Below are 20,558 nucleotides of genomic sequence, written 5' to 3'. Positions count from 1 at the left end.
AAAATTGGGCAGTTGACCCACTCGGCATACTTTTTAACCAAAATATGCACAATTTTTATTAGATCAGAAAAGGAATGAGTTTTTGTCCATTACATTGGTAACATACTGAGAATTTTAGGAACTCATCTCTCTACTTCTTATTATCTCCTAATATAGCAGAAAATAACATTTTTCCTTCATAATTGGTCCATGCAAGACATGCTGCTATACATGAATCCCACAAGTATTTATTAAGCATTGTCTACTGTATGCAGGTGTTTTGATAGATATTAAGACAGAGGCTAGTGGGGAGCTTACAGACTAGAGGGAGACAGAAATCAAGAAAGTAAATAAAAAAATACTCTGAAAGGAATAAAGAATAGATTATTGTCATTGGGAAAATAGAAAAGAGTTAGTTTTAATAAAGAAGCTAATAAAGGGCCTCCCCGCTGGCGCAGCGGTTGAGCGCTGGGTTGCGAAGCTGCCCGCGGCCTCTGCGGCGCCGGTTCGATCCCCAGCTGCTCCCCGGCCACCGGAGGAGGGTCCCACGCAGACCTCTCCTGCCACCCGCTGCTCCCCTCAGCAGTGTACTTCGGTCCTTCTGCCTGCTCTGCTCCCCGCTCTGGCTCTGGTGAATTCTCTCACCCTCCCGCGCTTCTGACTGTACCCAGTGCTTGTATAAATAAATAAATAAATAAAAATTAATCTAAAAAAAAAAAAAAGAAGCTAATAAAGTCTCTCTGAAATAGACATTTTGAAGAGACTCCATCATGCCAGAAAGGTAAGAGGAACTACCAAGAAGAACAACATAGGCAGAAAGCAGCATTGCAAAGGTCCTTGAGTGGGAAAAAGTTTGTTATAAATAACTTGAAGAAGACTGGTGTGATCAAATGTGATAGACAGGCGTATATAAAATGAGAGGGGTGGGTAGAAACAAAATCTTGTGCAAACTTTTATGTTCCATTAGCCCCTTGGATTAATCCTTCAACTTTAAGGCCCTTAAATTTAACTGTGCCTCTTAACAATTTTCTGGTTGAAACTACCTGCCCATTGACTGTATTAGGTGCATCTCTACTGGGACATGGTTCTCAGAAGCCTTTTCTTTTCAACAGTTGTGAAGCTCCATTTTAGAACTCAGGAGTAGGGAATCATAAAGCAATTGGCCATCCTGTTGACATTAGGAAAGCTCATGCTCTTTAGATATATTACAAGTGGAATTTCCACTTGAATGTTAGTTGATTTCTCTTTATTTGTCCTTTTCATTGCATATTTCATTGCTGCTGCCTTTGTTCCGTAAATCTACAGTTAAATGTTGTTTTATTTAGACCTACATACATATGTTCATGCAGGATGATCAGTAGTTTTTGAGGTACCTGGCTTTATAGTCATACCTGGGGGGATTTGGGGGTAAGCATGCGGAAATGAAACTGAATGAAAGATGGGTTTAGCCTGGATTCAGTGATGGTTACAAGAGCCCAGATGAATATTGTTTCTTTAATTATTTTCTAACTTCTCTCGCTAGAATTGAAAACTCCATGAAGGCAGGTAATTTTTCTTGTTCACCATTTGTTCTACGCACATAGGAGACCCTGGTTTACTGAATGCATGAATAACACGAGTTATTATTGAGCCTACTTTCCTATTCAGCAGGCCAACATCTACTCAGCAGGCGAACGTCTCCTATAATAGAAGCCACTATTTAAGAGATATTTATGATTTTTAGTATGGTTCTTATTTAAAAATTCAGTAGCTAGATTTAAAAACTAACTAATGAAGTCATAAAACTTCCTGGCAAAGACAATAAATGTACAGGTATGGCTAATTGTTTATAAGGTCTTCCCTTTTATCGCCAGTTCATTTCATTAAGTGGTCTAAAAAACTGTTAAATTTGGGCCTCCCCTGGTGGCACAGGCTGTTGAGCACTGCGCAATGAAGCTGTCCACAGGCTCTGCAGTGCCGGTTCGATCCCGGCTGATGGGCGAGGGTCCCACATGGCACAGCAGACCTCTCCTGTCACGCCCACTGCTCCCCTCAGCAGTGTATTTTGTCAGTCTGCCTGTTCTGTCCCCCGCTCTGTCTCTGGTGAATACTCTCACCCTCCCGTGCATCTGGTCTGTTCCTGATTCTTGTATAAATAAATAAATCTTTTTAAAAAAATTGTTAAATTTGTAAAACCATCTTGTCAGTAAGATTACCTTTTTCCCATGTGTGTAAAGATCAGATATGAATGATTTGTACCTCTGGACATTCATTGTTGACTAAGAAAGTAGGACAGAATAAAAGTTCAGTAAGAGGGAAAGAGAAGTATATACTAGAACCAGAGCCAAAGAAAAGTCTAGCTAGAGGGGGACTTTCCTGGGAGAGGAAAATTTAAGAGATTAAATAAGTTTTTTCTTTCCCACCTTAGATCACCTGTGTTCAGTCTGTTTTCTTGCAGTCCTGTCTGGCATAATGTATTGATAATATAATTTGGGATCTATAAAGAATTCTGTTCCTAAAGGCTGATTTAAAACCTACTTAGGGCCTCCCTGGTGGCGCACACAACCGATGAAGTTACCCGCAGCCACTGCAGCAAGAGTTTGATTTCCCGGCCAGGGAGCTACCCACATGGCGCAGCAGACCTCTCCTGACTCACCCTCTGCTTCCCCTCAGCAGTGTATTTCAGTCAGTCTGCCTGTTCTGTTCCCCACTCTGTCTCTGGTGAATCCTCTCACCCTCCACACTTCTGGTTTGTATACCAGTTCTTGTATGAATAAATAAATAAATCTTTAAAAAAAAAATAAATAAAACCTACTTAGAGTATAATAGTCATTTCTTAGTACCTCCTCTTAGGAAAAAGTAGTTAAGCCACAGCAGAGAAGAAGGTGTATATTTATGGGGAAAAAAGACTATCTGTATTTTCTTTCATTTAGTAGTTGGTTTAAGAAAGTAAGCACTGAAGAGTATTTTAGTTCTCCTGGGGATGGAATTATAGTAGAAAAGAAAATCTCCCTGAATAGTCATGACGTTTGATCCCTTATCAGGGTAGTAGATTAAGAACTGGGGGTTCAATTCATCATCTTGACTTAGCTCCATAACTGTAGACAAATTAACTCTCTTTTGTCCTAGGTTATTCATCTGAAAGCCAGGGTTGCAGCAGTAGGTGTTCCTTTTAATTTATCTTATTCTCCTCTAGACTTTATTCTATGCAGAGTACTGTTGGGGAAAGGATAAAAATTCTCTGATTTTGACCAGCACACTCAAGTTTTTGCTGCATTTGTTCACCTGCCTTGTTCTAATGAGGTTTTCCTGTTAACTTTTCCTCTAGAGGACTTTGTTGCTATGGGATAGTCAAATAGTCAAGTCTACCTGATGTCCTTATGGTGTGTGTGACTGTAGTAGGAACCATGTCAAAGAGTGCTTATAAAGAGAGGAGTTCAAGATCAGTATATTGTCCACTTGTCCAAAAGTCACTGTGAAACAGGGGCATGAAGGGCAAAAGGGCAGCAAGGCAGTAGGTTGGATGGAAGGATGGAATGGCCAGCCGCCTGCCTGGGCTCTCAGACCAGAGACCCAAAAGGCCAAAAATCAAAACCAAGGGCTAACCAAGGGCTATAGCCTAATAAACCAAGGGCTGTAGCCTAATAAAAGGCAGTGCCCAATAAGAGGATCAGGCTCCAGGAACAACAGTCATGGGGTTTATTTTACAAACGGGAAACAAAGGGCTTACTGTATCCACAGGTGGCCAGCTGCCTCACCCAGATAGCATCAGTGATGGTCGCCAATAACCAGGAGTGCTGGACAGCACTGGCCAGTAGTGATGGTCACTACTGGTCCTACAGATGTGGTGTCAGAGACACCCAGTGTTAACAGCTCTTTGTGAATTGTCGGGTTATACCAACAACAAACAGCACTTGGAGACACCAGGCCCAGAGCCTCTGGGGCTCCTTTCAGGCAATGTCAGGAACAAGACCAAAGGCCCAGTCTGACAGAAGTCTTAGGCTTCTCTTCCCTCCTTAGTGATCGGCTGCTGGATGCTTCTTTTCCTCTTTCTTTGGAGGCCAGGAACAGAATCTTCCCCTTCTTCTTCCTTTGGAGGCTGGAACCATCTTCTTTTCTCCAGGTGCTGGTGTCTGTCTTTTCTTCAGAGGCTGGCATCAGCAGCTCTCCTTCAGGGGCTGGCACCGTCTCCCTCTCAGCTCTCTCCAACCCTGGCTTACATCCTCTCTCAGGGTGCCCACCCACAAGTCTGATTGGGCCATTTTTCGATCCCGTGGCTGATTGGACCATTTACCTATCAGCCCATAGCACCTGATTGGTCCATTCCACAATCCAGGAAGTGCTCTTTACATAAAAGGGCTCTGAGGAGCAACTGCCCCAACTGACTTGTGGTGAGAGGGTAGGTCCTGGTAACAAAAGTCTGATTGGACCATTTAGCTCATAGCAGGAAGTACACTGTCACATAAATGGTCTCTGAAGAGCACCTGCCTCAACTGACAAAAAGGCAGTTACTGGGTTCTGAGAAGCAGTTGCCACAAATGACTGGTGGTGAAGCAGCAGGGTGAAAGAACCTCACTGCTCATGCTGCCTCCTACTGCTAAGGTGACTGGGTTCTGGTAACAACTGTAGCAAATACTAGTTACTGAGATTTGGACTGAAGGCCTGTTAGAATCTGGTAGCAGGAAATTAAAAACTTAACAAGGCAGGCAGCCTATGTAGCATATAGTATACACTTTTACCCAGACAAAATAATATTGAATATTTTTTTAGTTTTTTCAGTCTCATTGGTAAAGTCATTAAATACTAGGTTATAGTGCTTGTTGATCACCATTAACAATCCATTGTTTAAATAGATCCTAAGAAACAATACCAAGCACTTAGAATTTGAAAGACTAGCTCTGTTTCTTAAGATAATTATGTTCATCAGGAAAGGTGGAATTTGGGGCAAGTGACAGATAATCACAGTGTAGGATTTACCAGAGCCCCTGTTGTTTCTACTGATCTGTCAGTAGGTCCTACTGCAGGTGAGTCATTTTTCAACTGCTGGAAGAGATGGATTGATTTGGTTTAACTTCTTATTTTGTTAGTGCATTGTTTATGTAAGAAGAGTTGAGGACTTTAGTTGAAATAGAAAAATGTCTGAACTGTTTTTCTAATCAGGGTATGGCATGCAAAAGAGCAAAACCAGTATTTGTTTCCTTTGTCAATTTTCTTTATCTCCTTATAGATCTGTTTACTTAAGATACAGTATATATTCAATTTCTTCTAGCCTTTTACATAGTATACTTAATATCGTTTGTATTCTCAATTCCATAGCTTCAAGCACAAATGCCAGCCTGATATCTACTTCTTCTACTATTGCCAATATTCCAGCAGCAGCAGTTTCCAGCGTCTCAAACCAGGTATAGTAATACTTTTGTTCATTCTATTTGATGTTTCATCTACTTTGCTCTTCCTCTTTTCTTTTTATGGTCAATATGCCAATCTAACCAATTTCTGGATGACCAATTTCTGGTGTATTTTCTCAGGCTTTCATCTAGTTTCCCTCATTCTTCTACTAAGACTCCGAATGTTAAGATTATAGCTGCTCCCTCATCTACTATATCTACTCCTTTCCCTGTCCTCTAGGGAAATTATCCTTTAGGGTAGGGCCTTATTCTTTATATTCCCAGAGTTCAGAAAAATGTCTGGCACACACATTAAAGGCACATAATAAATATTTGTGGGATGTGTAAATCTCCACTTTTTGTTTAGCCACCCTGGTTTAGTTTTGATCACAGTTCTACTAACTCTTCATGCTTAGAACATCTTCAGTGTTTTAAGGTTTTTTTGTTTTTGTTGTTTTCTCTGAAGCTGTTAATACTATCAACCCTGGCTCCACAGATTTTTTTTCTCCTGACTGTAATTAACATTCTGGTTCGTATTTTATGTTTGACTTTTTTTGTATTTGTCCATTCTTTTAATTCACAAATATTTATGGAATTCTTACTGTGTGCTTGGTACTCTTCAAGGTACTGTCTCTCTTTCATTGCTTTTCCTTTTGATCCTGTCTTCTATCATGAACAGACTTTGTTTGGTTTTCTACATGATTATTACTTCTTCCCTAGGAATGTTTAATCGCTCTCAGAATAAATATTTATTGTCTTTAAAATGAAGATTCTATTGCTTAACCTAGATAAGCCTGATAACTACAGGCTTCCTGCTGATTGATGGACACATTTTTTTAAAAATCCTGCTGTTTCCTTAAGTTCTAAGGTTAATCAAAACCACTCTTGCATTTCACTCTGCTGTTTTCTTGTCTTCCAAAACAAAAACCACTTTCCCAAAGACTTCTTGATTCTTATCATTAACACCAATTTTTAATAAACCTCAGTCTAATAAGACCACACCAGTCATCTTTGGTTTTGTTCTCTCACCTAATACTTCCTTCTTCATTTTTGTGAGCAGTTACTTGTTTTGGTTTTATTCCCCTTTATTTTTGAATTACCACATTTTACTGCTCATCTCTGATTTTCCCATTTGTCCATTTTCTAAAACACTATTTTCTCTAAATCCCACTTTTTATCATGTCACTGAACTGCTCAGACCTTTTGCATATTTGTTGGTTTAAATTTGATAATCTCCATTTCTTACCCCACATAAACTCTACACTGTTGCCTATAGACTCTATAGAGGCATGTTTTTTTTTTTTTTTATTTGTTTGTTTGTTTTTTTGTTTATACATGCACTGGGTACAGTCAGAAGTGCGGGAGGGTGAGAGAATTCACCAGAGCCAGAGTGGGGAGCAGAGCAGGCAGAAGGACCGAAGTACACTGCTGAGGGGAGCAGCGGGCGGCAGGAGAGGTCTGCGCGCCATGTGGGACCCTCCTCCGGTGGCCGGGAAGCAGCCGGGGATCGAACCGGCGCCACGGAGGCCGCGGGCAGCTTCGCAACCCAGCGCTCAACCGCTGCGCCACCTGGGAGGCCCTGTTGCCTATAGACTCTAAGTCATACTCCTTAACCAGTCATCTAGTCCTGCAAAGAGCTTATGTTTCAGTCAAATTCAATATCTCTGTGCCTTTAATTAAACTTTTTTAAGGTCTATCCATGTTCTTAACTGTTCTGCCTATTTAGCTCAGAAAAACTCACCACACTCTTCATTGATAGTTTTCTTCCTCTGTGTCCCACTCCTTTGACATATAATTTATTGTCATTATGTTGGACTTTTTTTTTTTTTTTTTTTTTTGGGGTCTTCTCTCCTGGTAGATTTTTAACTTCCTTGAGTTCAGCTTTTCTGGTTCATTCTTTAATATTCCATACATACACACACGTTGTGAATTATATTTGGCTTATGGTAGATCCTGCATACTCTTTATAAGTAATTGGTAATTTAGTAATTGGTAATCAATCTATAAGTAATTTAGATCAATAAGTTTCTTCCTCCTTATCACCAGCATTAGTATAAATGGAAAATTTTAAGTTTTTTTTTAGATTGATTTATTTATGCATACAAGAGCTGGGGTGCAGGCCGGAGGTGCAAGGGGTGAGAGGATTCACCAGAGACAGAATGGGGAGCAGAACAGGCAGATCTGCTGAAATCCCCTGCTGAGGGGAGCAGTGGGCAAGACAAGAAAGGTCTGCTGTGCCATGTGGGTCACCTCCCTGGGAGATCGCTGCAAAACGCTGGGGTTAGCATCATAGTGCTGAGACTTAACCCTTGTGCCACCAGGGCGGCCCCACAATGGAAAATTCTATTTATTTATTTATTTATTTTAAGATTTATTTATTTATACAAGCACTGGGGTACAGTAAGAAGCGCTGGAGGGTGAGAGAATTCACCAGAGCCAGAGCGGAGAACAGAACAGGCAGACTGACGAAGTGCACTGCTGAAGGAAGCAGTGGGCGGCAGAAGAGGTCTGCGTGCCATGTGGGACCCTCGCCCAGCGGCCGGGGATCAAACCAGCGCTGCAGAGGCTGCGGGCAGCTTCACAACCCAGTGCTCAACCGCTGTGCCACCGGGGAGGCCCAGTGGAAAATTTTAAAGCTCTGCATCATACCCATTTATTTTTGCAGCTTTATTAAGATACTGTTTGGCATAAATAAACTGCACAGATTAAAAATGTATAATTTGTTAAGTTTTGACCTGTCTCCATGAAACCACCGAAAGTTTCCCCTATATTTAAAAGAAACTTTACTTCTACAGGAAATTTGCTGTTTTATTTATTTATTTGTTTGTTTGTTTGTTTGTTTAGTTTAAAGATTTAGTCATTCATGCATCCAAGAACAGGGGTACAGGCCAGATGTGCGGGAGGGTGAGAGGATTCACCAGAGACAGAGCGAGGAACAGAATGGGCAGACTGACCGAAACACACTGCTGAGGGGAGCAGCAGGCAAGACAGGAGAGGTCCGCCTCGCCATGTGGATATCTTGCCAGCCGGCTGGGATGAAACCCACACTGCAAAGGCTGCAGACAACCCCACAATGCTGCGCTCAACTGCCTGAGCCATCAGGCAGGCCTGAAACTTGATGTTTTAAATAGAAAAAGACAATCAATTTTTAAACTGGAAAACTTTAATGTAGGATATTCATTTTTTTTAATCTTTCCTTAGAAGCACTACCATCAAATGCCATAGTTTGTAAAACTTCTTGAAGTATAGAATCTTTCCTTCAAAAATTCCATGCAGAAATATGTGCAGAAGTTTAGTACCTACATAAAGTAGAAAAAAGAGCTATTGTAGAAGAAAAAGAGGTGTGTGTAGAGCACACAGGAACTTTTCCTCTCAGCTTTCCCCTCGTTCCAATGATGGCCTCCGAGGCATCTCCTCTGGACTGTTAAGTTTCCACAAAATGAATTTTGAAAATCATGGGTTTAGGTGGAAGACAAATAGGTAAATGAGAAGTTAAATAAATGTTTTAGAAATATAAGTAAGAGGGACATGTGAGGCCTATGTGTTAAAAATTAATGTTATGATCTTTTTAAGTGTCTTATTTACCTCTCTTATTCCCTTTGGCCTACAGGACTATCCCACCTATACTATCCTTGGCCAGAGTCAGTACCAGACCTGCTATCCCAGCTCCAGCTTTGGAGTCACAGGCCAGACTAACAGTGATGCTGAGAGTACCACATTAGCAGCAGCCTCATACCAGACAGAGAAGTCTAGTGTTATGGTCCCCACACCTGCAGCACAGAGACTTTCCTCTGGTAAGCACTGGGGCTTATAAAGACTTTGACTTAAAGGTAGTACCAACAGGTGATGGTGAAGATTATTCTGTTTTGGGCTCAGTCACTATAAACCATGCAATAAAGAAACCCTCACTTTTTCTTTCAGGTGAGGGCTATTTTAATATTGGTGCGGCTCTTAATGAACCATTGGCTCACTGAATATAACACCTGATACTGTGAACAGAAACGTACCAAGAATGTCTCCTCCCACTCTGCCCTTCCTGTGGCTTTAATAAGCTTTTTATAGGGAACTTGAGAAGTTTGAAAGTTTTGTAAAAATTGGAAGACTGGTTTTAGCCTGTGTATATTTTAGATGTACTAAGACCTCAAAGCAGTGGTTCTTAACTTTTTCTGTGCTGTGGAGCTTTAAGTTTCTGAGGAAAACTGTGGTCCTTTGCTCCTTTGCCCCCTATGTTGAACATATAAAATTCAAACTACAAATTTGGGATGTTAAGAGCTTTGAAATGTATAAATGAATTATGATGTCCAGGTTTAAAAAACACCCTGACACAAAGACCTTGTACACATTTAATAGACATATGCATACACTTTTCATCTTTATTTTTCACGAAAATTTGATAGTTCCTGTAACTTGAGGAAGGACTGTTTATCATCAGCACTCATGTATTTTTTTTTTTTTTAAAGATTTATTTATTTATTTATACAAGCACTGGGTACAGTCAGAAGTGCAGGAGGGTCAGAGAATTCACCAGAGCCAGAGGGGAGAGTAGAGCAGGCAGATTGACGAGGTACACTGCTGAGGGGAGCAGCGGGCGTGGCAGGGGAGGTCTGAACGCCATATGGGACACTTCGCCCAGCGGCTGGGGATCAAACAGGTGCTGCAGAGGCTGCGGGCAGCTTCGCAACCCAGTGCTCAACCGCTGCGCCACCGGGGAGGCCCATTCATGTATTTTTTTAAAAGTATTCTACCATCAGCAAAAGCAGTTTTCTGTGCATCTTTTACCAGTCTTCTAAGTAAATTGTCATACTTGAAATTTATTTAACTTGTCATTCTTGAAATTTATTTAACTTGTGAATTCATTTCTCAGTATTGTTTTTATAACAATTTTAGCTTTTTTTTAACAATTTTAGCTTTTTACTACAGGACATTCTAAAACAGACTGAAGTTGTCAGCCATCTTCAACAGTTAACAACTCATTAGCAATCTTGTTTCAACTATATTTCATCTAAGTCCCTCCCTGAATTCCAGGTATCTTATCTCTAAAGGATAAATACTCGTTAACATAATTATAGTGCCATTATCCCACCCAAAATAATTTAGCAATAATTTCTTAATATCATAAAATACCAAAAGTTTTCATATTTATTTCCAATTTTCTCAAATGGTAGGAATTTTGTCTTTCTTTTACAGTTTTGTTTAAACTAAGGTCCAAATAAAATCCATATATTACGAGTAGTGGATATGCTTATCTCACTGGAAACTGGATTGTTTATCCCATACCATTTCCCAGTGTGGTTTTTGCCAATTACATGTTTGGTATTTATTATGGCGATTAGATGTCCTGCTGCCTTCTGTATTTTGTTGTAATATGGTAACTGAATCTAGAGCAGTTGTCTTCAATTAGAGGTTATTTTGCTGCATCCCCATTCCCTCCCCATTCCAGGGACATTTGGCAAAGTATGGGAACATTTTTTGTTTTCACACTACATGGGTTGTGCTACTGGCATGTAGTGGGTAGAGGCCAAGGATACTGCTTAACAAATATAGCCTGCATTGCATAGGACATCCTTCATAACAAAAACTTACCTGACCCAAAACATCAATTGTGCCAGGTTAAGAAACTGATCTAGAAGTTTGATTAGATTCGTGTTCTTTGGTTTTTTGTTCTTTGACAGGACAAATTCATGGCAGGCATATGTGTTTCACCTCTGTGATATTAGGAGCTATTGATATTCAGTGTGTAGGTCTACATTCACAAATTGCTTGGGAAAAAATTGGTTTTCCAGTCTTTATTCCTGTTCCTGCTCTGGTCTTAGAGCTAACTACTGTCAATACATATCTCATTTTTGCTTTCCAGGAGACCCTTCTGCAAGCCCATCTTTGTCCCAGAGTACACCAAGTAAAGATGCTGATGATCAGTCCAGGAAAAATATGACTGGCAAAAACCGGGGCAAGAGGAAAGCTGATGCCGGCTCTTCCCAGGACAGTGAATTGGAAGTATGGGAAGAAACTCATTTGAGTTAACTATTTAGTTTTTCCTCATTTCTTAAGTTTATCAAGTGTATATCTGAAATTCATGAAGATAATCTCATTCTGTGTTATGTGCTCTTTGATTCCAGGGCAAAAGAAACTGAAATGGCCTAGTGAAAAGAGAAATGTGGAAAATAGGTTTTTTCTATTCCTAGACGTACCATATTGCTTTCCATTTTTCACCAAAAGCATTGAAATTTTTTTTCAAAATCTAGTTAGCTAGTGGCTTCTTTTTCGGGAAAGAACAGACTATTCCCTATAATTACAGAAGAGAACAGAAGGAACAGTGCATCATATTCCAAAAGTGAAGAGTGTCACAGTGTCATACTGTTCTCCATTTTAAAATCTTAAAGTGAAATGAGAGGACTGTGGTGCTTTAGTCCAACTTTCTGTGAAACATGCAACCAGATCTGGTAACTTATTAATGAGATTGGCATGCATTCTGTGGCTAAGCATTGTATGCATTTCTTAGGGTCATACATTTTGCTTCATTGTCAAAGACTAGGAAGTCATACAAAATGCTAATTTTTATAATAGTGAAGTTTTTTAAGCCTTTTGTTTTCCAGTTTCAATTTTTCTGTAATGTGTTCACTTAATAAGGGAGAATGACTTGATTTAAAAATGAGTCCTTTGTTAGATATTCTTAAGACATAGGTAAATTGAGACTGTTTTGAGCCTCTTTGTTCCTAGCAGAAAAAGGGAAGGAAATAATTCTAAAGTCCTGATATATTTCTTGTGGAAACCTGCGAACTCATTTTTTTTATTGGGGTATAATGTTGGGATGTTTTTTGTTATTGATTCAACCTCCTTTCTGGTTACAGGCCTATTCAAAATTTTTGAAATTTTTTCTTGAGTTAGTTTTGGCACTTTGTGTATTTCTAAGAATAGATCCATTTCATTTAAATAATACTGTCCCCATTTTCATTTCTGATTTTAGTAATTTAGATCTTCTCTCTTTTCATTCATAGTAAATCTAGCTGAAAGTTGTCGATTTTTAATTCTTTTTCAAAGTATCAACTTTTGGTTTCAATTATTTTCTCTATTATTTTTCTGTTCTCTTTTTTAAAATCTCTAATCTTTATTTTTTCCCACCTTCTGGATTTGGGTTTGGTTTACTCTTTTCTAATTCCTTAAAGTGTACAATTAAGAGATCTTTTTTACTATATGTATTTACATCTATAAATGTCCCTTTTAGTACTACTTTTGCCGCAACCCATAGTGTTTGGTATGTTGCATTTTCATTTTTATTCATCTAAAGTTATTTTCTAATTTCACTTGTGATTTGTTCTTTGATTCTTTGATTAAGATTGTGCTGTTTAATTTTCATGTACTTGTGAATTTTCTAGTTCTCCTTTTTGTTGATTTCTTGTTTCAGTCTATTGTTTTTAGAAAAGATGCTCACTCATTTTTTGTATTTTCCTCCTTCAGCGGGTATTTCTGTGGGACTTGGATGAAACTATCATCATCTTCCATTCCCTTCTTACTGGATCCTATGCCCAGAAGTATGGAAAGGTAATTTGAATCTTTTTTCCTTTATTGTTACTGACCCTCTCTTGACTATGTGGGCAAAAATCCAAAGTCACTTTCTCTGCTACCTCTGTTTTATCCTATTGGTTTTTCACTTCCCACGTTTTCACTTCTCACACTTCCCACATTTGCCTGATGGCTTGTGCTAGGCTGGGTTTGTGGTCAGACACTGTTGATGATAAAGCTAAAGACTAGACCTAGGATCAGTGCAAAAGCTGAATGTATTCAGGAGTGGTATTTTGTAAGACTTAAGTATGGAATGAGGCTAAAAACAGAATGGAGTCTCAGGATTATGTATTCTAAAGACTGATTGTTATCTCTTTATCACTTCTAAAACCTAAACTAAGGATTTTATTTAGCTGAATATGTGCCAGATATATGTAAATAAATACAGATAAAATATTTTTTTTAAAATTACATACCTTCTTTAACTATATCAAACAGAATTTGACTTGTTTTTGACAACAGTTTTGATAGAAGACTGAGCTAATGTTGAGATTAATGTGAGTATTTCTATACTAAGTTATTTCCAGGCTCTTGTTCCTCAATATCTGTGAATACATTTTTTTTTTTTTAATAGAGGCATGTTTTATTTATTTATTTATTTGTTTGTTTTGTTTATACATGCACTGGGTACAGTCAGAAGCGTGGGAGGGTGAGAGAATTCACCAGAGCCAGAGCGGGGAGCAGAACAGGCAGAAGGACCGAAGCACACTGCTGAGGGGAGCAGCGGGCGGCAGGAGAGGTCTGCGCGCCATGTGGGACCCTCCTCCGGTGGCCGGGGAGCAGCCGGGGATGGAACCGGCGTCGCAGAGGTCGCAACCCAGCGCTCAACCGCTGCGCCACCGGGGAGGCCCTGTGAATACATTTTTTAAGAATATCTGCTTCCTGGGTCTCCCTGGTGGCACAAGGAGTTAAGCACAGCACTATGAAGCTATCCGCAGCCACTGCAGTATAAGTTCGATTCCCGGCCAGGGGGGTGACCCACATGGCGCAGCAGACCTCTCCTGTCGCGCCAGTTGCTCCCCTCAGCAGTGTGTTTCAGTCAGTCTACCTGTTCTGTTCCCCACTCTGTCTCTGGTGAGTCCTCTCACCCCCTACATCTCTGGCCTGTACCCCAGCTCTTGTATGCATAAATAAATAAATCTTTAAAAAAAAAAAAAAGAATATCTGTTTCCTTTGCTCTCATAGTACTCTCAATTATTTATTATTTTCACTAACAACAGGCTTTTAGTATCTAAGCTGGCAAGTTGACGCTAAGTTTCTAAGCTGTATAAGAAAGTATATAAATAAAAGCATACAACTATAAGACCTGAGGTTCATTTTAAAGCACAAAGTGCTTGATTTTCCAGCAAATATTTTGACTCTTCAGGCTTTGATTACTTAGTTCCTGATTGTTAAGGCTGTCAGATAACTGACTGGATATTAAATGCTCTGCCGTGTGTGTTGGCAGTGGGAGGAGAGTGTGGGCAGTGAAGATAATGGGAGTGAATATAAACAGCAACAATATTTTAGCAATAGTTAGAATTTCCCTTGAAACAGGGAATTTTCCCCAAAATTTAATTTTTTAAATGGGTTTTCTAATTCTCCCCTCCTACGTCTTGAAATATTTGACTGCCTGCAACCTTCTGTTGCACAACCACTGATTCTCATAACTATGAATGAAATTGCATCAGTAATAGAAGCTCTGTTGTGTTGTTTAATTTTCACATTTTCATATTTGTAAAATATGTGTTGTTTTGATGTTGACTCCAAATAATTTTTTAAAATTTAAAGATAAGAATCAGTGTTGTGAGTACCAAGTGAAGCAAAATTCCCTCTTACTATCTTCCAGGACCCAACAGTAGTGATTGGCTCAGGTTTAACAATGGAAGAGATGATTTTTGAAGTGGCTGATACACATCTTTTTTTCAATGACTTAGAGGTAAGCATTTTAAATTGTTTATGTGCTTTAGTGAAACATTCTGTTTAATATCTATGTATTGAGCCTGTCCTTGTATTTAGAGGAAGGGTGGTGAGACAGGGGTGGGGATGGAGAGACTAGCTGGCCACTTGGGATTAGAGTCTTGCAGGAATCGTGTCTCGGTTAGGTCCCTACACAGTCTTGGTTTTCTCCTTCAGTTTTTGTTGGCCCATTTGGAAGTAATCTAGCTTTAGAAAAAATGCCCACGCATCAGGTAAAACACTAATACATAACCCAGTGTTTCAGTATTTTCATCTGTCTTCAACTATATATATGAAGTGGGTTTGATTATTTGTCCCAATTATATTTTGACTCTTCTTCAGTTTTACCTTCTTAAAGATAGTCTCTTGATGTGTCAGATCTATTATAAGTGACTGCTTAAGTTATTGCATTTTATGCATATTCATTTTCCTATTTAGGCTACCTTTGATGTCCAAAATCATTTTATAGTTAGGTATAAGGAAGACTAAGAAACACTGAGAGCTTCTTGGTGGAAATTTTTGAATTTGACATTTGAATTCACCTTTGAGGTAACCATGGTAGAGTGGAAAGAGTACAAGATTGAGAGTCAGAAAAGCAAACTGTGGGTCCCAAGTTAGAAAAGTTATCTCCCCATGCTAGACCCCTGTCATGCAGTTATCCTACACAAGGAACTAATAATAGTTCTATCTGGGGAATGAACTGCATTGCTGGGACACAGAAGTGGAAAGGAGCAGATTTGTCACTTCTTGTCTTTTCAAATTTTGAACTGTATACTACATATATTGCCTACTTTTTTTTAATAGTGAAAATCTTAAAGTAAAGTAAGATAGTATTTTATAAACAGATGAAGTGATCCTGTTTCTTTTTAAATACAATGTAGTTTTACTCAATAGACAGTTCTCAAAAAACTAGACACTAAACTCCAGTACTTTTTGTCTTAAGTTCCACAGTGCTTTAATCTTCCCTCAACTTATCCTGTTGATAAGTTAGAACATCAGTTTTTATTCAGCAGACATTTATTGAAAACCTACTATGTGCCAGTAATTATTGCCAAATTGTATTTGTAATGATTTTCTAGACATAGTCCTCACTCAGGACTGAAAGTTCTGTGAAGAATTTGACCTGAATGTGTTCCTGCCCCCCAGGTCAGTGGTTCTCAACTTTAGGGGGCATAAGAATCACCTGGGGAGCTTGTTAAAAATGAAGATTCTAGGACTTCACTCCCAGAAATCCTGACTTAAGTAGGTCTGGGGTGGACCCAAGAATATGCATTTTTAAAAAACTTCCCCAGAGGATTCTGATGCAGGTGGACATCACAGTGCTTCCCTAGATAGTGCCAGAGGAGTGACTGTCAGAGTTAGGTAGCGGGTGGCATTTGTAATAGTAGCATGGATTTGGCGGGAAGAACCTTAGATTCGAATCAGAAGACTCAGGTTCTTTCTTGTTTCTTTCTACTACTCGCCAGTTTTATAATCTTGGGCAGATCATTTCACCTGACTTTTAGAACATGAGATTTGACCAGTATGACCTTTTCTAACTCCTACTAAACTTGAATTTGTAAATTTGTTTCAGTCATTCTTAGTTTTGATACCATTTTCTATAAACATCTGTTTTATGTACAAAAATGTGGTGGGGTATATGCGATGTGAAAGCACTAGACTAGACTTGAGGGGTGCAAAGGAGCTTTTAGATATGGGGCCTGCCATTAGAACTTAGAGTGTAGTACAGGACAGACACCTGACAGTGTAAGGGAGCTTGTGCTTATATCTGTGAGCTGCTGGAGAAATGAACTATAGAAAGAAGAGCATAACTCCGCAAGGGTTGGGGTGGTCAAGGAAGATTTCATGAAGACTGTAAATCAAGCCATAAAAGAAGTTGGACAACAAGGGGGGTGAGAGTAAACCCCCTTGCATAAGCAAGATCATAAGGTATTTCATCATCCCACCATTTTTTGTGGTCTTTTTACAATATATCATGGTGATAAAGCACTTCTACTCCTGGATTGAAACAGTATCTGGTTTTGTCTCTTAACAGGAGTGTGACCAGGTGCATGTAGAAGATGTGGCTTCTGATGACAATGGCCAAGACTTGAGGTGATAAAAACAATGGTGTCTTAAACATCAATATGCCTGTTATGGATACAAGGTTTAGAGGAAAACAAAGATGAATAAGACATTGCCTAAACAGAGATCACAATGTACTAGAGAGACAGGGCATAGTTAACAGTGAGAGGCATTATGTGAGGTGACAGTAGAAAACATAATGGGACATTGGAAAGAAAAGTGGGTGTGGGAAGTGGGGTGACACCAACAGGGGAGCAATAGAATTTGAATAGGACATTGAAGAATGGGTAGCTATAGGGCCTCCCCGGTGGCGCAGCGGTTGAGCGCTGGGTTGCGAAACTGCGCGCGGCCTCTGCGGCGCCGGTTCGATCCCCGGCTGCTCCCCGGCCAACGGAGGAGGGTCCCACATGGCGCGCAGACCTCTCCTGCCGCCCGCTGCTCCCCTCAGCAGTGTACTTCGGTCCTTCTGCCTGCTCTGCTCCCCGCTCTGGCTCTGGTGAATTCTCTCACCCTCCCTCCCGCACTTCTGACTGTACCCAGTGCATGTATAAACAAAACAAGCAAACAAACCAGCAAACAAATAAATAAAGCATGCCTCTATTTAAAAAAATAAATAAATAAATAAAAAAGAATGGGTAGCTATGATGGAAGTAAGAAAAAGCGTTCTAAAGCAAAGGATATACTGGTTTCTCTTTGGCTGTATTTTCAGTTGGAAAAATATGCTTCTAGACTGATTGGTATTAAATACAAATATACATCAGGAATTTTACCAAGGAAACTTAATTGTGAAGGTCTGATGGTATCAGAAAATAACCTTATGGAAGACAGTCGCAAATATAACAGTCAACGCTAAATCAAAGTGGTCTCAGTAGCAACTGCTTGCTTACTCTTTTCATTTTCTCTCTTGGTTACTGTGTTCTGGCCCAGTAGTCTTCACTAAGAAAGATCCAAAAGTTTATCTAACTTGTATTTAAAGACTTTAAAAAAAAATTGCCACATCTTTTCATGTTAATTTTTTTAAATGTTTCTTTTCATAGGCAAAAAGTCCGTCCCTTTTTTCTACCCTAAAATTATGTATTTCTTCCATGAATTCTCAAGTATAGAGCAGAGCTGGACATAGCACTTAGTAAGGACCTCATCTGACAGTGCTGAGGATGAAAAGACTTTCCTTGAGCAGCATCTAGCCATAGGTTCCATTCCTATGAGATCTACTCATCTTTTTTACTTAAAATCCTGGTCTAAAGTACTTATTATCTACCCTGAACCCTGATGTTTGTTTCTCTTATATGTGTGGCATACCAGTAATAACATATCTTAATCTTGGCAGCTTTATTTCCTAAGAATCTCACACTCCGAACTCTATTTTGACTTGCAAATAAACCAAGTTGTCTCTAATTCTGTCGATCATTTAAAAATCTAATGAAGTAGTAACGCCTTCTAGCCTGAGTAACTATTATTAGTTACCTATTACTATATAACAAATTAACCCAAAATTTAGTAGCTTAATGTGTGGAGATTCCTCAACCTGCTAAAGATGGAGCTTCCATATGGTCCAGCAATTCCATTCCTAGGTATTTACCCAAAGGCCACAGAAACATTAGGGCACCTGCACCCCTGTTTATAGCAGCACTATTTACAATAGCTAAGCTATGGAAACAACCCAAATGCCCAAAAACAGATGACTGGATCAAGAAGATGTGGTTTATATACACAATGGACTATTAATCAGCAATCAAAAAAGATAAACTCATGCAATTCGCAGCAACATGGATGGAGCTGGAAGGGATCATGCTCAGCGAAATAAGCCAGAAAGAAAAAGAAAAATACCAGATGGTCTCACTCAGCAGGAATTTAGAAAACTTAAATAAGGGACCAGGAAAAGACTGATTATAATAAAGTAAAAATCAAAATCAACAAACAACTATAAACCAGAGACATACTAGGGGGCGGGGGGAGAGTAGGATCAAAACGGGGGGGGGGGGGGGGAATTGTGTGGGGACTATAACCAAGATGAAAATGCATACATTGTGCAAAAATGAAAAATGATGTAAAAATATATAAAATTTTAAAAATACTAATTAAAATTTTTTAAAAATTAGTAGCTTAAAACAAACATTTATCATCTCATAGTTCCTATAGGTCAGGGACATAACAATACAGTGCCTTAACTAGGTAGGTCTGAATCAGGGTCTCTGAGCGTGGATCAAGATAATTGTCTGGAGCAGTCATCCAAAGGCTTGCCTGGCAGTGGAAGCCCTCTCAAGTGTAACTGATAATAGCAGGCCTGAAATCTTTCCCACTTCTGCCTCTGCCTAGAGCAGCTGAGTGTTCTAATCTAACCCTGACGTCTTTCAGAACGAGTGGTCCAAAGTCTAATACCGTCATTTCCACCATATTCTGTTTATATTCAAAGCGTGGTCTGTACCCAAAGGGGACAGAACTAGAAGAAGGAATATCAAAGAATTTGAGGGCATATTTTTAAGCAAACACATTGACCCTTGGACTTAATAAAGCAGCTGACATGTCACAGAGGGAGAACATCTCTGTTATCTTACTACTGTCAGTATTTTGGGTTATTTCTGTCCATTATATTTTCATGAAAACATACCCTCTCTCAAGTCAGCCTTTAGGGGATACTGGTACTTGAATTGTTCCCACCTCTTTTTCCTTCCGTCTCCATCCTATCTTTGATGGAAGTGACAGTGAAATGGAGGACTAATGAAGGATCAACTCTGACCTTGCAGATTTAAGGAAAAGATACTTGAAGCTGTTTTCCTTCATGTCAAGTGCCAGGAATAGGCTGGAGAATCACAGGTGGCATTTGGCCAAAACCCCCATGCAGGATAGATTTTCATTATTGTCATCCTCTCTTTGCAGCAACTACAGTTTCTCAACAGATGGTTTCAGTGGCTCAGGAGGCAGTGGCAGCCATGGTTCCTCTGTCGGTGTCCAGGGAGGTGTGGACTGGATGAGGAAATTGGCTTTCCGCTACCGAAAAGTGAGAGAAATCTATGATAAACATAAAAGCAACGTGGGTGGTAAGTGTGGCATCCAACCAATCTAATGTTCTGTTTCCTTCCAACTTCCTATTTTCTTCTCCAGGGATTCTTTACACACTCCTGGCAACCGCTTATGAATTTGTGCCGCAATAATATTGCAACATTTTTTTTTAAAGGCGATTTGAATCTCAGCATTTCTTGTAGACTTCTCTTAGCATAACTTTGCAAAGACCTCTTGTTATTTTTATTTTTTTTTTTAAGTTCTTTTTTTTTTTTTTTAAAGATTTATTTATTTATTTATACAAGCACTGGGTACAGTGAGAAGCGCGGAAGGGTGAGAGAATTCACCAGAGCCAGAGCGGGGAGCAGAACAGGCAGAAGGACCGAAGTACACCGCTGAGGGGAGCAGCGGGCGGCAGGAGAGGTCTGCGCGCCATGTGGGACCCTCCTCCCGTGGCCGGGGAGCAGCCGGGGATCGAACCGGCGCTGCAGAGGCTGCGGGCAGCCTCGCAACCCAGCGCTCAACCGCTGCGCCACCGGGGAGGCCCTCTTGTTATTTTTAGACAGTAGATCGTTTTTTGACTTGTGTTTTATTCCAGAGTCACAGCTACTATCCAGACTATTTAATAGGGTGTCATATTTGTATAAACAC

General features: G+C 39.7%; 1 protein-coding gene across 7 annotated transcripts in view; it reads left to right on the top strand.

Moving 5' to 3' along the window:
- EYA3 (EYA transcriptional coactivator and phosphatase 3) overlaps positions 1-20,558 on the top strand; it is a gene marked incomplete at both ends in the record, with an annotated part of 65,076 nt that overhangs the window by 35,769 nt on the left and 8,749 nt on the right. For 3 of the 7 annotated variants that reach the window (XM_084243884.1, XM_084243881.1, XM_084243880.1), the window contains 7 exons: positions 5,275-5,360; positions 8,956-9,139; positions 11,200-11,339; positions 12,801-12,884; positions 14,734-14,823; positions 16,879-16,937; positions 19,785-19,945. In XM_084243884.1, coding sequence (XP_084100010.1) covers positions 5,275-5,360; positions 8,956-9,139; positions 11,200-11,339; positions 12,801-12,884; positions 14,734-14,823; positions 16,879-16,937; positions 19,785-19,945 — 804 coding nt within the window. The remainder of the gene's footprint in view (positions 1-5,274; positions 5,361-8,955; positions 9,140-11,199; positions 11,340-12,800; positions 12,885-14,733; positions 14,824-16,878; positions 16,938-19,784; positions 19,946-20,558) is intronic. The other 4 variants (XM_084243882.1, XM_084243878.1, XM_084243883.1 and 1 more) reach the window with 2 other exon arrangements.

Source organism: Talpa europaea (genome assembly GCF_964194135.1).
Source record: "Talpa europaea genome assembly, chromosome: 9".
NCBI lineage: Eukaryota > Metazoa > Chordata > Mammalia > Eulipotyphla > Talpidae > Talpa > Talpa europaea.
The sequence above is the reverse complement of the archived record's forward strand: the minus strand, read 5'-3'. Positions and strand labels throughout refer to the sequence as shown.